At 30.9% G+C, this 13,676-nt stretch overlaps 1 protein-coding gene across 2 annotated transcripts in view; it reads left to right on the plus strand.

Moving 5' to 3' along the window:
• Nucleotides 1-13,309, plus strand: part of LOC106456864 (serine/threonine-protein kinase tricorner-like) — a 65,869-nt gene extending 52,560 nt beyond the window's left edge. For both annotated transcript variants that reach the window (XM_013916235.2, XM_013916236.2), the window contains exons 7-13: nt 1,962-2,116; nt 3,333-3,435; nt 3,622-3,683; nt 7,021-7,138; nt 10,182-10,404; nt 10,771-10,859; nt 11,428-13,309. In XM_013916235.2, the coding sequence (XP_013771689.1) occupies nt 1,962-2,116; nt 3,333-3,435; nt 3,622-3,683; nt 7,021-7,138; nt 10,182-10,404; nt 10,771-10,859; nt 11,428-11,534 (857 nt within the window). In that variant the 3' untranslated portion in view covers nt 11,535-13,309. The remainder of the gene's footprint in view (nt 1-1,961; nt 2,117-3,332; nt 3,436-3,621; nt 3,684-7,020; nt 7,139-10,181; nt 10,405-10,770; nt 10,860-11,427) is intronic.
• Nucleotides 13,310-13,676: the final 367 nt, after the last annotated feature.

Genomic DNA, 13,676 nt, shown 5'->3' on the forward strand with positions numbered 1-13,676 from the left:
GTATGCTAGCTTTCTCTCAACTGTTGGTAGACTTTCTTGCTGTTTCTCTGGTTGTTCCAGTTGCCACTGGTGCTGGTTTTCTTGCCACTGCTGAAGTCTCTCTTCTTGTTTATTTTCTTTCTCCTCCAACCACTGTTGTAGTCTCTCTTCTTGTTTATTTTCTTTCTCCTCCAATCACTGCTGTAGTCTCTCTTCTTGTTTATTTTCTTTCTCCTCCAATCACTGCTGTAGCCTCTCTTCTTGTTTCTTTTCTTTCTCCTTGAACCACTGCTGTAGTCTCTCTTCTTGTTTATTTTCTCATTCTTCTTGTTTATTTTCTTGTTCTTCTTGTTTCTTTTCTCGTTATTCTTGTTTCTTTTCTTTTTCCTCCAACAATGGCTGTAATCTCTCTTGTTTATTTTGCAGGTCGAGCTTCCACTGTTGCAGGTTTTCTTGTCACTGCTGTTGTCTCTCTTCTTATTTCTTTTCTCGTTCTTCTTGTTTCTTTTGCTGTTCTTGTATTGCTGCCATCAAATCTGCTAAGTCGTAGTTTGATTTGCAACTTCTCGTTTCCATTTTTTCTTCTCTATCCCAATTATAACACCAGTTTGCTATGTATCTGCTTGTTTGTTAATTTCCCATAGAAATTATTTCCAAGAAACTTCAGCAATACAAGTATTTTCCTGATTAATCCAGTTTATTCTTCCTTGATACAAACTTTTAGCACACAATAATTTCACAATCAGTATGTTAAACTTAACTACTTTTATAATAAACACTATAAACCACAGCAATTCACAACCTCAACTGCAAAACACACAATTTATGGCTCATGTAGCTACTGTTCACTTGACTCAATTATCTATATCCAGCTGGCTTTCTTTGCCAGGCTTATATACTGAAAAAGGGGGCATCTAGATCACACTCGAGCTGCCAGGTAAATTCATGATCATTCGAGAAACTTCAGCGTGCATGCTCCCAGCGTCACGTGACTTCCACTGTCGTAACACTATTGTTTAGTAAAGAGTCATTATCATATTTTCTTATGCAGAAATATTAAGTTGTGTTTGAAGCTCTAGTACCAATTAACTAATGTTTTATTATGCCCTTATATGTTATTACAGCTAAAACATAGTTAATGATAAAAAATACATTTGGTTTAAAGGTTTAGATTCAAGGCATGAGCAGGTATTTGCCTCACCTGTAAACAGCGTTGTGACTGAATGGTGGTTGGTTAATTGGAAGTAATATATTTAGGTGATCTAACTTGAGTTGTCTTATTAACTAACATGTCCTGCACTACAAATATGCAGCATCTTGTTCATCAAGTTAAGTCTGTCTTACATCACTACCACTTACCATTTTGTAATATTACATACAAATTCTTGTTCATGAGAATATATCTCACAGTAGTAGCCTTTTGATATATATATATATATGTATATATATATATATATATTTGCATGTACTCATTATGAGAATAGCTTGCAACTGCTTACCTTGTTCATCATTTCATCTTTAATAGCATGTGCTTCTTTGAAGTCTACACTGTCATAAAGTCTTTTATGTTACATTATTGAATCTTATGATAGTCTTTTCATTCTTTTTTTCCAGTGTTAGTGATTTTAGCTTCTGTTTCATCTTCCTGAAGCAGTTTTTACAGTAGGCCTTAGTTGTTTTTGTTGTGATTCATGTGGCTTGACAAGGCTGTTGCTTTTTTGCTCCAGCAACATTTTAGGATAACTTATAATTAAGCATTGCAAATGCAAGAAAGTCATATAATACATTTGCCAGCTATAATTTGAAGGTAAATCTTCTAACTGAGTTGTATAACTGGAAAATATATTTGGTGCTTGAGTATTATATACTACTATTTCTATGTGATTTTTTGTGACTAGTATATTTAGTATAAGTAAGATAGTCTTCTACATTTTATGGTGAAATCTGAAAAGTTTGTTTAGGTACTTTTTTTCTGCATATAGGAGATTTAATGACTCTTTTGATGAAGAAAGACACTCTGTCAGAAGAAGAAACCCAGTTCTATATAGCAGAAACAGCATTAGCTATTAATTCCATCCACACATTGGGCTTTATTCATAGAGATATAAAGCCTGACAACATACTATTTGATGCCAGAGTAAGTTCACCAAATCAGCAAAAAACAATGTTTGGAAGAAATATATAATAAGCTTAGAAACCTATGTCAAATTTGTGTGTTACTGTACGAGTTTTAAAATTTTGAATAATGGAAAATAACATTCAGCTGGTGTATGATGTTTCCTGTAATTTTACTTTTCAAATAGAGTTGTCAAAAGTCACTTTGCAGATACTGCATTGATACTTTATTATTTTACCACATATTTAATCTTAAGAAATACTTTAATTATACCACTCAACCAATATTAAAGGATTTAAAATAAAATGTAGATACATAAATTTAAGGATATATCTAAAGATGAGTTTACTGATAATTTCTTAATGTAAAGGGAAGACACTAATTTATTGCATATACACATACATGACAAAAGCTTAGCTCATCCCGGATTCTGAACTGTGTATAGTTACAGTATTAAAACATAAATTATTTTCCTAGTTATGAACTTTAGATGTAAGTTGCTTCCTGTCTTAATATTGTTATGTCTCTGGTCGTTTGTTAATTTCTGGTATAAATTCTTCCCGTGGAACTTCAGCGATACAAGTCCTTTCTTAAATAAAACGAGTTTATTCTTTCTCAATACAACTTTGTAATACATAGAATTTCCACAGTCACTTTAACTTAAACACATGCTATAATTCACAACGATTCACGCACTTTACTTATGGTCACTACCGCTCACTTGACTCAATTATCTGTCTCTATATCTGTCTATCTGCAATTATTTGCCGGGCTTATATACTGAAATAGAGGGTGCCTAGTAAAGACTAGAGTTGCCAGGAAAAGTCACAATCCTTCGAGAATCTCATGATATGTTACCAGCGTCACATGACTTCCGCTGTCGTAACAATATGCTTGGTTACCTGCTGTTGCAAAATATCAGAACAAATATTAATTGTAATGACTTTCAAAAAGTTTTATCAGATTTTGATTCATATAATATATAGTGTAAGAAAGGGCTAATATAATGTTATGTACCAAATTATTGTTCACCATGCAGAAGTAAAATCTGGCTTATAATAATTCAGAAACTTCTTGTCATCTATTTTTCAATTTTTGACAGATACATTTCAGAGAACATAAAATTTAATATATTTTTAGCATTTTAAGAATCCTACTCCTTAGCTGCCTGAATTTTAAGTATCCTACTTATTAGCTGCCAACAGGTATCAGTACATTTTATGTTTTTTATTTTTAGGGTCACATAAAATTATCAGATTTTGGATTATGTACAGGACTGAAAAAATCTCATGGAACAGATTTCTATAGGAACTTATCCCAAGTAAAACCGAGTGATTTTAGTAAGTACCTTCCCTTTGTGTGTATACTTTTAGTGCAAAAAACAAAATATTTTAAACTATAATTAAAAAAAAAAACTGAATATAGTGAAAATATAAATTAACGATATTTTGAAGATAATTTAATGGAACCCCAAAATAAAATAATGAAAAAAAACGAAAGTCCATTTCTCATATATTGACATCCAGCTTCCAATCCTATGGAATCTAAAAGAAAAGCAGAAAGCTGGAAAAAGAACAGAAGGCAGCTGGTGAGTTTAACAGTATTATTTCACTTCACACAGGTTGTTGGGTTCAAGTGAGTAGGATATTTTTACCATTTGATCTATTCAAAATTAACATATAGACATTTTTTATTAACAGAATTAAGGTATTTATAATATATATGGGAGATTGTCTTGAAATATGAATATCAATTTTAATATAAACTTTACAAACTGCTCTTATGTTTCACAGATGTTCATGTGTATAGTTGTATTTATTAATTTTTAAATAAGCATGCTGTAGTATTTACAATCCTATGCTACTACTGAATGATATAATCAGTCTTAATAGGTTAATTAGTTTTATGGTTTATGAATAGTACTCAAATCAAGACCATAAATCATAGCTTTTAATACAATACAACAAGCATTTTTAAATTGTAAGGTTTGTATATTACTTATAATGTAAAAACCTCTACATTAAATCATCATAACAGCTATACCAAATTCTGAATTTTTTTTTAAAGAAACATTATTTAGAAAAGCAAAAAATGTCCAAACTACACTGACTGGTCATTTTATTAAGATTTTTACATATGCACGTACAATTCTAGAACACTCCATTACTTGCATCTGTAAGATAGACTAATTAGATGGTATGTCAGGTGATTGACAGCTTAAGTATCATAAAAGTAGAGATTCAGTTAATAGCTAGTCTGCTATATGTAACAGTAAGGAACTTTCTTAGTTGAAAAGCTGCATGGTGGTAGGTACCTATATATTAGGAGTATTCTTATCAAAGCTGTTTCATTGACCAGGTTTTCAAAAATGTTTGTTTTTGAAATCTATAAACATCGACACTTGAAAGGTAATATGTTTAACATTAAAAGAACTAAGGACACTAGCTAGTGGTCCCTAAACAACTGAAAGAGCAACTGGACAGGTTTGTAAAGTGCAACAGGCATCAGAATATATCCCAGAATTTTACTATTTCTAACTGTACTATATGAATCATTATCATATGACTTGCAGTCCATATCCAGTACAAAGACCATTTATTTCTTGTGTAAACAGGAAAACACAGTTTTAGGGCTGTTTAAGAATGCACACTGTACAATGAATGCCCAGACACATGTGAGGTAACCTTATGAGTTGCTTTTTAGTGATGGTAAAATTATGGAGAAAATTACATGAACTATTTAACTATGTTTTTTTCTGTTATTGCAAACTGCTGGAAGTGATATAATTGTGTGGGTGTGGTATTCAGATACACTAATTTCCACCAGAGAGGTATCAAGTTTAGGCCATAAAGCAGACTCTGAAAATGTCATGCAGAGAATAAGATTAACATATACATCAAAGGAAAAAAAGTAAACACAATATAATGAATGAATGAATAAAGTCTTTGTTAACAGGTAGAACATGCTACAGTCATCTTTCTTGGCTAGCATATTCACATAATTTTCATCCATTTGAGCATTTTTGAAATGAACTTGAATGGCAAATTTACTGGTTTAGCTCTGTGTTGACATCTGTAAATCAGTTACAGACCAAGGTCCTTGAAAAATAGGCTACAATCAACTAAAACATCTTCCAGTATCTTATAAAGTCTGTGCCATATGAAATCCAGGCAATTATAATTAAAAAGAAAGTGTAACCCAATATTAGGTAAGGGTTTAATAAAGTGGCTAGCCAGTAGAAGTGCTATTAATATGGCCTAAAATAAAGTGTGTGATAATCACTATAATTACTTTTACTAATAGAGAAAGAATGAAAATCTGATTCTTAACTTTGATCAGCCCAAAATACTTACTTTGATATATTTTTTTGTAACAGCACAAGAATTTTGGAAACAATTTTGCTCCTATATAGTGATAAGTGTAAAATATTTCAAAATATAATTTTGTCAAACTGTCATAGGTCCATTCATATATATATGATATTTGGTTTGTATGACTTTTAGAACGAAACTCCTTATTATTCATTAGCATTAGATTCAATCTGGGATAGGTACAAATTGCCTTTTTTTTGTAGTAAAACTTAACTACTAATACAATACTTTCTTTGTATTTTCAATTACTTTTTTTTTTTTTTACCAAAGAGCGATTTAAGTAAACTATTTAATAACTTTTTTCATAGTTTTCTAACTGCTTTTTCAACTCTTCTTCAACATTATGATAAAGTTTTTGTGTAGGGGTCAGGCATTTTCTAATGGTTAGTATGCTTGGACTATAAATCCAAGATTCATGTATGATGACAGTTTACTATGAAAACATGCTCTGCACTTTAGGACTGTGGGTGTTCAGGCTATAAAGGTAGCAGTCAAATTCCGCTGTTCAGTCAGATAAGGGTCAGTGATGGGTGCTATTTATACATCCTTCCCTTGGCTATATAATTAGTAATGGCTATGTACAAGTATTCTTTCATGTAGCTTGAAAATTATGAAACAAACAGTTATTTTTGAACTAAGGAGATGCTTACTCTGATTGGGAGTTAATATAAATTACTCTTGTGGTTTTTTCCTATTGTTGATACTACCCATTCTCGTGTCAAGAAAACCAACATGCTTATATATATACCTCTTGTGTTTTGTTTTTGATCTAAGTAGGTAGCTTGCTCTGATTGGGAGTTAATATTAATTACTCTAGTGGTCTTCTTGTGTTTATGCTGTGGTCATCTGACCTACATTGGGATCAAGAAGATCAATTTGCTGATTGTCCAGATCTTGTGTTTTTTGAGCAAGCAAATACATAAAGGTAACTTTTATCTAGTTCTAGGGGATCAGTGAAGATGGCTGATGCATTGTGTAGTTCTGCACTAAAAAAAAAACAACAGCAACAGTTTTTAATTTAAGTAGGTTGCTTATTCTGTTCATAAGCTACTATTAATAACTATAAAGTACTAGTTAACTACTGCCCATCACTGGTATCAATTAATTGTTGTTTACAACTTATTATAGGAAAGATATTTTTTAAATGTAATTTTCCTTTAGTTTCTATTATGTTAAATCTACGTACAAAATAAGTTTTATAAAATAAGGAGCAGATGTAGTTTTTAGACAAGCTGGTGAGTTAGCAAGTACAGATAGTTCTGCCTCTGTTTGTTGAAATACATTAATTTACCAAAAACTGATTTGACACTACTTTTTGAGGCTATTAAAAGTGTGAGTTAAATCAAATTAAATTCCTAAATATGTTCATATAAAAGAGTAAACATTAATGTCTCAATGTCATATACTTAGCAGTTTTTCAACTTTGGGCTATCCACTACTGTGAACCTTTAATTCTATATTTTATATATACATTATATATATATATATATATATATATATATACATATATATATGCTTTCCTATGTAAAGTCTTATATTTTTCTTATAAAATAGGCATATTCAACTGTTGGAACACCAGACTATATTGCACCTGAAGTTTTTATTAAAACTGGATATACTAGTGCTTGTGATTGGTGGTCTCTTGGTGTCATCATGTATGAGATGTTAATTGGTGTGTATAATCTATTGGTTTTTTGATTAGATAATATAATAATTATGTATACATAGGTGTTCTATACTGCTAAAAATTGAATTTTGTGTCAGTATTAAAATATTTTTAAGTGTCATACCTGCTTCTCATTATCTTCATAATGTGTTCCAATACAATTTTAAAAGTTTAGTTAAAGTATTCCATAGATATTTCATGAATTCTATGATTAGTCCTAATGTAAGAAACAACACTCTGCTCCTGACCTTGTATACAATTCAAATCCCCATGTTTTTCCAGATCTGAAGAATAACTTAACATTGAATTTGAAACACCATTCAAACACTGTCCTCAACAGTTCTTCTCCATAACATTTTATAGAACACAGATAGCCAACTGGCAGTCTGTGGACCAGATCCAGCCTGCAGAGGTATTTTATCTGGCCCTGTTTTTTTTTTAATTTCATATAATATTTTATTTTTGACCAACTGGCAAAACAAAAACAGAAAATGAAACTCCGAGCAAGCAAATCAGTTCTGTGATGGTTTGGAATACTTTTTTGAATTTTTAGTATAAGTAACTGAGGATCTACAGTATAAAGTAGAAATTAAACTTTAAATGAAGCAAATATCCTGAATGTATATCTCTGTACTAGAGTGTAGGAAAGAAACTGGCTCACGGGCACAAAGAAGTTGGCCATCCCGGCTCTAGAAATATATATATACTGAATGAAAGACAATTTTGTATGATTTCTATTGAAAGTGTAATAAATCAAATTTATTTTATGATGCTTCATAAACAATTGTCATAGAAATGAAAATTGGACCATTGAAATTATAGGCTGTCTTTATATGTGTGACTTGTAGCAAATTCAACTTGATATGTCCAATATCTCTTTCTCACTTATTGTACAATATCAACTTCAAAGTTTGAGTCCATGCTGACTATTCAAGATTATTCATGAGTGGAACAAGTTTCTAGAGTAGGACCAGGCAAAGTATGAAGTGATATCTTATTTAAAAAAAGATTTATTCCAGTTGTTTAGCCGCGTAGCTTTGGCAGACTCATCACTGCCATCAGAAAAGACAATTTTTTGCACAGTGTGTGTTACTGCATCACATTTTCATGTAAAGTTGCCTTTTTAATTGTACATACAGTATTTGTTATTGTGAAAATCATAAAAGTTTTACATATGTATTTTGCAATGGGAAAAGTAAAATCAGACTTTAACGTTTTCATGGTGATCTAGGTAAATTTGCATTTTGCCAAAGTAAAGCTAGATGATTATCTTTCATCTTGTATATTGAAATGTATGACATTAAACAGAGTTGTATTATAGAGAACTGTGATTTTTATTCTTGCATATCATTGTTGATTTTTTCTTAGCTACAGAAAATGCCATATTCATTTAAAGAAAAAAGCATATATAATGGAAGTATTTCTTTGAGGTTTTTCAGAACATGCTGATGAACTTCAATAATGGTATCAAATGCTCTTTTTGACAGTGAATAGGGCCAGGTGGTTAGGGTGCTTGACTCGCAATCTGAGGGTTGTGGGTTCGAATCCCCGTTACACCAAATATGTTCGCCCTTTCAGCCGTGGGGGCATTATAATGTTATGTTCAATCCTACTATTTGTTGGTAAAAGAGTAGCCCAAGAGTGGTGATGACTAACTGCCTTCCCTCTAGTCTTACACTGCTAAATTAGGGATGGCTAGCACAGATAGCCCTCGTGTAGCTTTGCGCAAAATTCAAAAACAAAAACAAACAAAAAAACAAGACAGTGAATAATGTTTAAAGATATTTATTTACCATTAATTTCAATGTAATAAGTTTCACTAGGAATTATAAGAGTAAACTATTTGTGAATAAGAATATCCTTTATCAAAAATGCAGTACCTAGATGCTTCAACTATGTTATGAAATTTCTCACAGATAATTAATGCATCTGGCCTAATTTACTTGCCAGTTTGAAGTGAGATTTTTGAACTCTTATGTGGGTAGATGTCAAAGTCATTCATGAATTTACAGAATTTGTAAAATATGTATTTGATTTACTTGTCTAAAAAAATATTTTGCTTCAAATTTCACACAAACCTAAGGAATAATACCATTTTTTGTAATGTATTAATGTACTTAAATTTGTGCAGTTAAACATAAGAGAATATTAAAATTTGTCAAAACAACATTGAAATCCAGCTCTATTGTAATGTATAACTCCATTTTCTTACAAACTGTTAGGTGAATATTGTTTAAACATTTATTCATCTGCTGTTGAAATAGCAAAAAGATGAAATAAAAAACATAATAGTGAGAAAAAAGAATAAATGCTTTTGAAAAAAACGTATCACCTTTATTTATCAACCTATATTATAATCAGTAAAACTGCAAAATATTTCTGTATTTATCACTATGTATTTTCTGACCTCAGTAATATAACTTTTACAAAAATGCATTTTATAAAATGTTTAATTAAGGATTTAAACACTTTAAATACTTATACCTGAATAATCTTATATTTTATCAGTGGGCTTAAGAGTTAGTGCACAATAATATTGTTGCGTCATCGAGGTCACGTGACTGGTGTGGCGCCCTCTAGTTTCTAGAACTATCTTGTTCTTTCAGGAATGCTCTAGTATTTACTAGATAGGATAGTCGGGTATATATAAGAGGGGACAACGTGATGGAGGTAATGTGTGTATAGATAGTGAGTAATTGAACTGCAGCCAGAAGTATTATTGACGTTCGTTGTTATAGCGTTTGTTTAGTGCGATTGTTGAAGTTGAGTGTATCGGTAAAGTTATATTCGGAAAGAATAAACCAGTTTTATTAAGTAAAGACTGGTGTCGTTAAAATTTCGTCGGAACGAAGTTACGGAAAAATCAATTAACAAACGGAGACGTAACAATATTTTATAAATTCCTATTGGAACATGTGGTTATCAAAGGATTAAAAATGTCAGTTGAATCTTTCATGTTCATGTAATAAATTGGAAATTTCAATTATCAGGATGACTTTCAAGTCAACTGATGTAGAATATTAAATAATATGTATTTTGTTCTTCCAAGGATATCCTCCATTTTGTTCTGAAACACGTGAAGAAACTTTCATGAAAGTGATAAACTTTAAAGAAACCTTAGTGTTTCCTCCTGAAATACCAATCTCCAGTGAAGCAATGGACTTAATTCAGAGGTTCTGTAGTGAAGTGGAAACAAGAATTGGTCTCAATGGAGATGTTGAAGAGATACTACAACACCCGTTTTTCAGCGATGTTGACTGGGAACATATTCGGTGTGTGTATAGATGGGTTTAAGTATAGTGTTATTTTTAAATTATGAAAGGTGTGCATCTAATGCCAATCTGTGTATGTGTATTGTTTCAGTTTGCTTCCACCAAAGACAATTGATAGAATTGTTTATTTTTTTGGCTTTTGAATAGAGGCCATATTTTGACAAAGTTTTATAAAGAATTGAATATGTCAAAAATTTGGAGACTACATGTTTAATATTTCTGGTAAATGCTACAGGTATTAAAGGGTATGAAAAACGTTTGAATAAAACAATATTTCAAGTAAATAAATTCAGTGGAAAAAATATAAAAATATAGACTTTTGGAAAATTGAATGTGAATTTAACATATAGTCTACTTCTATTTTAGAGAAAGACCCGCTGCCATACCATTAGAAGTCAAAAGTATAGATGACACTTCGAATTTTGATGATTTTCCAGATGTAGACTTGAAGATTGGTAGGTTTTGTTCTCGAAACAAATACAAATTATATTTCTGATAGTGTTGCAATTTGTTAAATATTGACATATAGGGTATCTGTTATATGAAAATTAATACAAAAGAAATGTTGGTTTTTCCATAGATTACTTGCATGCATCTCTCTGGCAACAAATTATTTTTCAATTGATACCATAAATTTTCAGTAAGAATAGTATTGGGTTAGTCATTTTGTATTGGATTGGCCATTTCATAACTTTTTTTCTCCTCTAAGTAATCCTTCTTCAGCAGGGCAGTATGTTTTGGAAGAGTAAGAATATATACTAGAAATTGAAGGTAACAATTACTGAAAACCATTTTTATATCTGCTTACTACATGTTCATGTTTTTTAACATATATAAATATCATTTTATATAGTAGTTGGTATTTATGGCAAAAATATTTCTGTTTGTCTTTATATAACTTATTCTTGATTTTAAACAATTAAACCAAACTAGTAAATGGGAACGACTACTCTTATAAAAGATTTAGACATATTCAATTGGACAGGGTAATTATTAATACTTGTTTTGCTTCATCACCTGCAGCACCATCATCCAAGAATAAACAGCCAGGCTATAAAGATTGGATATTCATCAATTATACTTTCAAGAGGTTTGAAGGCCTAACACAGTGGGGAAAAGGAACAGGATAAAGTCAAAGATGGCTTTTGGGAAAGATACTACAACATACAAAATTTTGCAAAGTGACATGAATGTTTTTAATATGAAAACAGTAAATAGGCACTAGTTCATTAATAGATATATTTTTTCTATTGATAATGTTCTGCTAAATATCACCATCTATCGCTTAGTGTTTTGAGGGCTTTGGTGACAGGACATATAGTTACATGTTACTAGTTTTATTTATTTCATGTCCGTATTAGGTGCAAGAGTATGACACAAGTAAGAAATTTTACTTTATTTTCATAAAAAATTTTGTGTATATTAGATTTCTACTGCCAAAGACTACCATTTAACAATCAGCAACTAGGTGTACTTGGGTACAGAAAATCAGCAAATTATGTACAGAAAAATGTTATTTTCTCTCAGGGTGCTGGTTAGGCATGTTTCTATGAACACAAATGTATTAAAGGAATAAAGCCAACATTAATAGTATCCAATAATTATCTAAAAAATAAGACTAGTCTCAAAATACAATAAAAATTGTTTTTCTGAATAATTGTACTGTATAAAGATAACATACTGTGAGACTGTGAACAGTTTAATACACTCTACATGTTTCCATGACTTGAAACGTCATAATAATGTTTTTTTTTATTGGTATGGTGTAGGGCAAGTAGATCATACTTATTTTTTCCTTAAAGTGGAGTGAGAAGATCCTAAAGGTGGCATTTAACTATAGTGTTTGAAGACTATAAAAAAAAGTAAATCATAAAAATATTGTAAGTACATTTACTATGATTTATTTCTTTTAATAACATTTTCTTACCAAAATAGTTGAATTGAATATTTTGTTATCATGCAGGAATTTTAAACGTTATGAAAGGGTTTGAAGGCATTGTTCATTGTGATTAACATTTTTTACACTTTTGATAAGTTAGTACTAATAATAAAAAGGAAAGTCTAGCTTTATGTATAAGAATTTTACACCTTTTTCAATTAATCTAGAGCCATCTTGAAACTGAATATCCCACTGTGTATATTTATTGATAAAAACATAAGTCTTATAACTAACTGTGGATTCATTTACCAAGTATAAAAAGTACCCAGTGTATAGTTGAGATTATGTTAGACAAAATTGTTATAGTTTAGAGTGTTTGCAATAGAGTAACTTATTATTAGCAGCTTAAATCAATTTTTCAAACAAATGCTAACAGTAAAAGTAATTACTTTTCTGTTCATATAGGAATAAAGCGATTTGGAGTGTTTAATAAATTGAGGTTGTGAAATATTTAAACTCATAAATATGTAATTAAGGTGTAATTATATGTCATCGTCTTTTAAATATTACTTATAAATCCTTATTTCTTAAATAATATAAAACAAAATCAAAGAAAGGGCTGTGGCTCGTGATATTAAAAAAAACAAAGAACGTGAAACTTGTACTGAAGAAAAATCATGTTTGCAATTAGAAACTATTAGCCTAAAATCAAGTATAAATTTAATTTTTAGTACTTCAGTCGATATTGTAAATTTGAATTTTATGACCAGCCGTCTTTATCGTCATTTGTTGAGCAAATCCTTGTTATTAAGTTTTTCTGTTGGATATAGGATGCATGGAATGTATACTTACTGTCTTGTAGAAAAAAGCTATCTTTTCTAACTTGTTTTAAAGGGAAAATATCTTTGATATTTTGCGCAAAGCTACACGAGGGCTATCTGCGCTAGCCGTCCCTAATTTAGTACTGTAAGACTAGAGGGAAGGCAGCTAGTTATCACCACCCACCGCCAACTCTTGGACTACTCTTTCACCAACGAATAGTGGGATTGACCGTAACATAATAACGCCCCCACGGCTGAAAGAGCGAGCATGTTTGGTGGGGCGGGGATTTAAACTCCCTAACCATCTGGCCATGCCGGGCAATATCTTTGAGAACTAGAATAAATCAGACAAAACATGCTACGATCCATTAAATAGACATTTAAAGTGATGTTAAAAAATACAATAATTAAGACAGAGAATTTAGTAATCCTAACAGCTTTCTGTTTGTATCACGTACTGATATATTGTTTCAAGTACAAAATTTCAAATATGATTTTTTCCTTCCCGAAATTGAGCTGGCTTAACACGACTGTAAAGGTTTTAAGCGAGTTATGAGACATATATCAAATTA

The sequence above is a fragment of the Limulus polyphemus genome, unplaced genomic scaffold (assembly GCF_000517525.1).
Source record: "Limulus polyphemus unplaced genomic scaffold, Limulus_polyphemus-2.1.2 Scaffold266, whole genome shotgun sequence".
Classification (NCBI taxonomy): domain Eukaryota; kingdom Metazoa; phylum Arthropoda; class Merostomata; order Xiphosura; family Limulidae; genus Limulus; species Limulus polyphemus.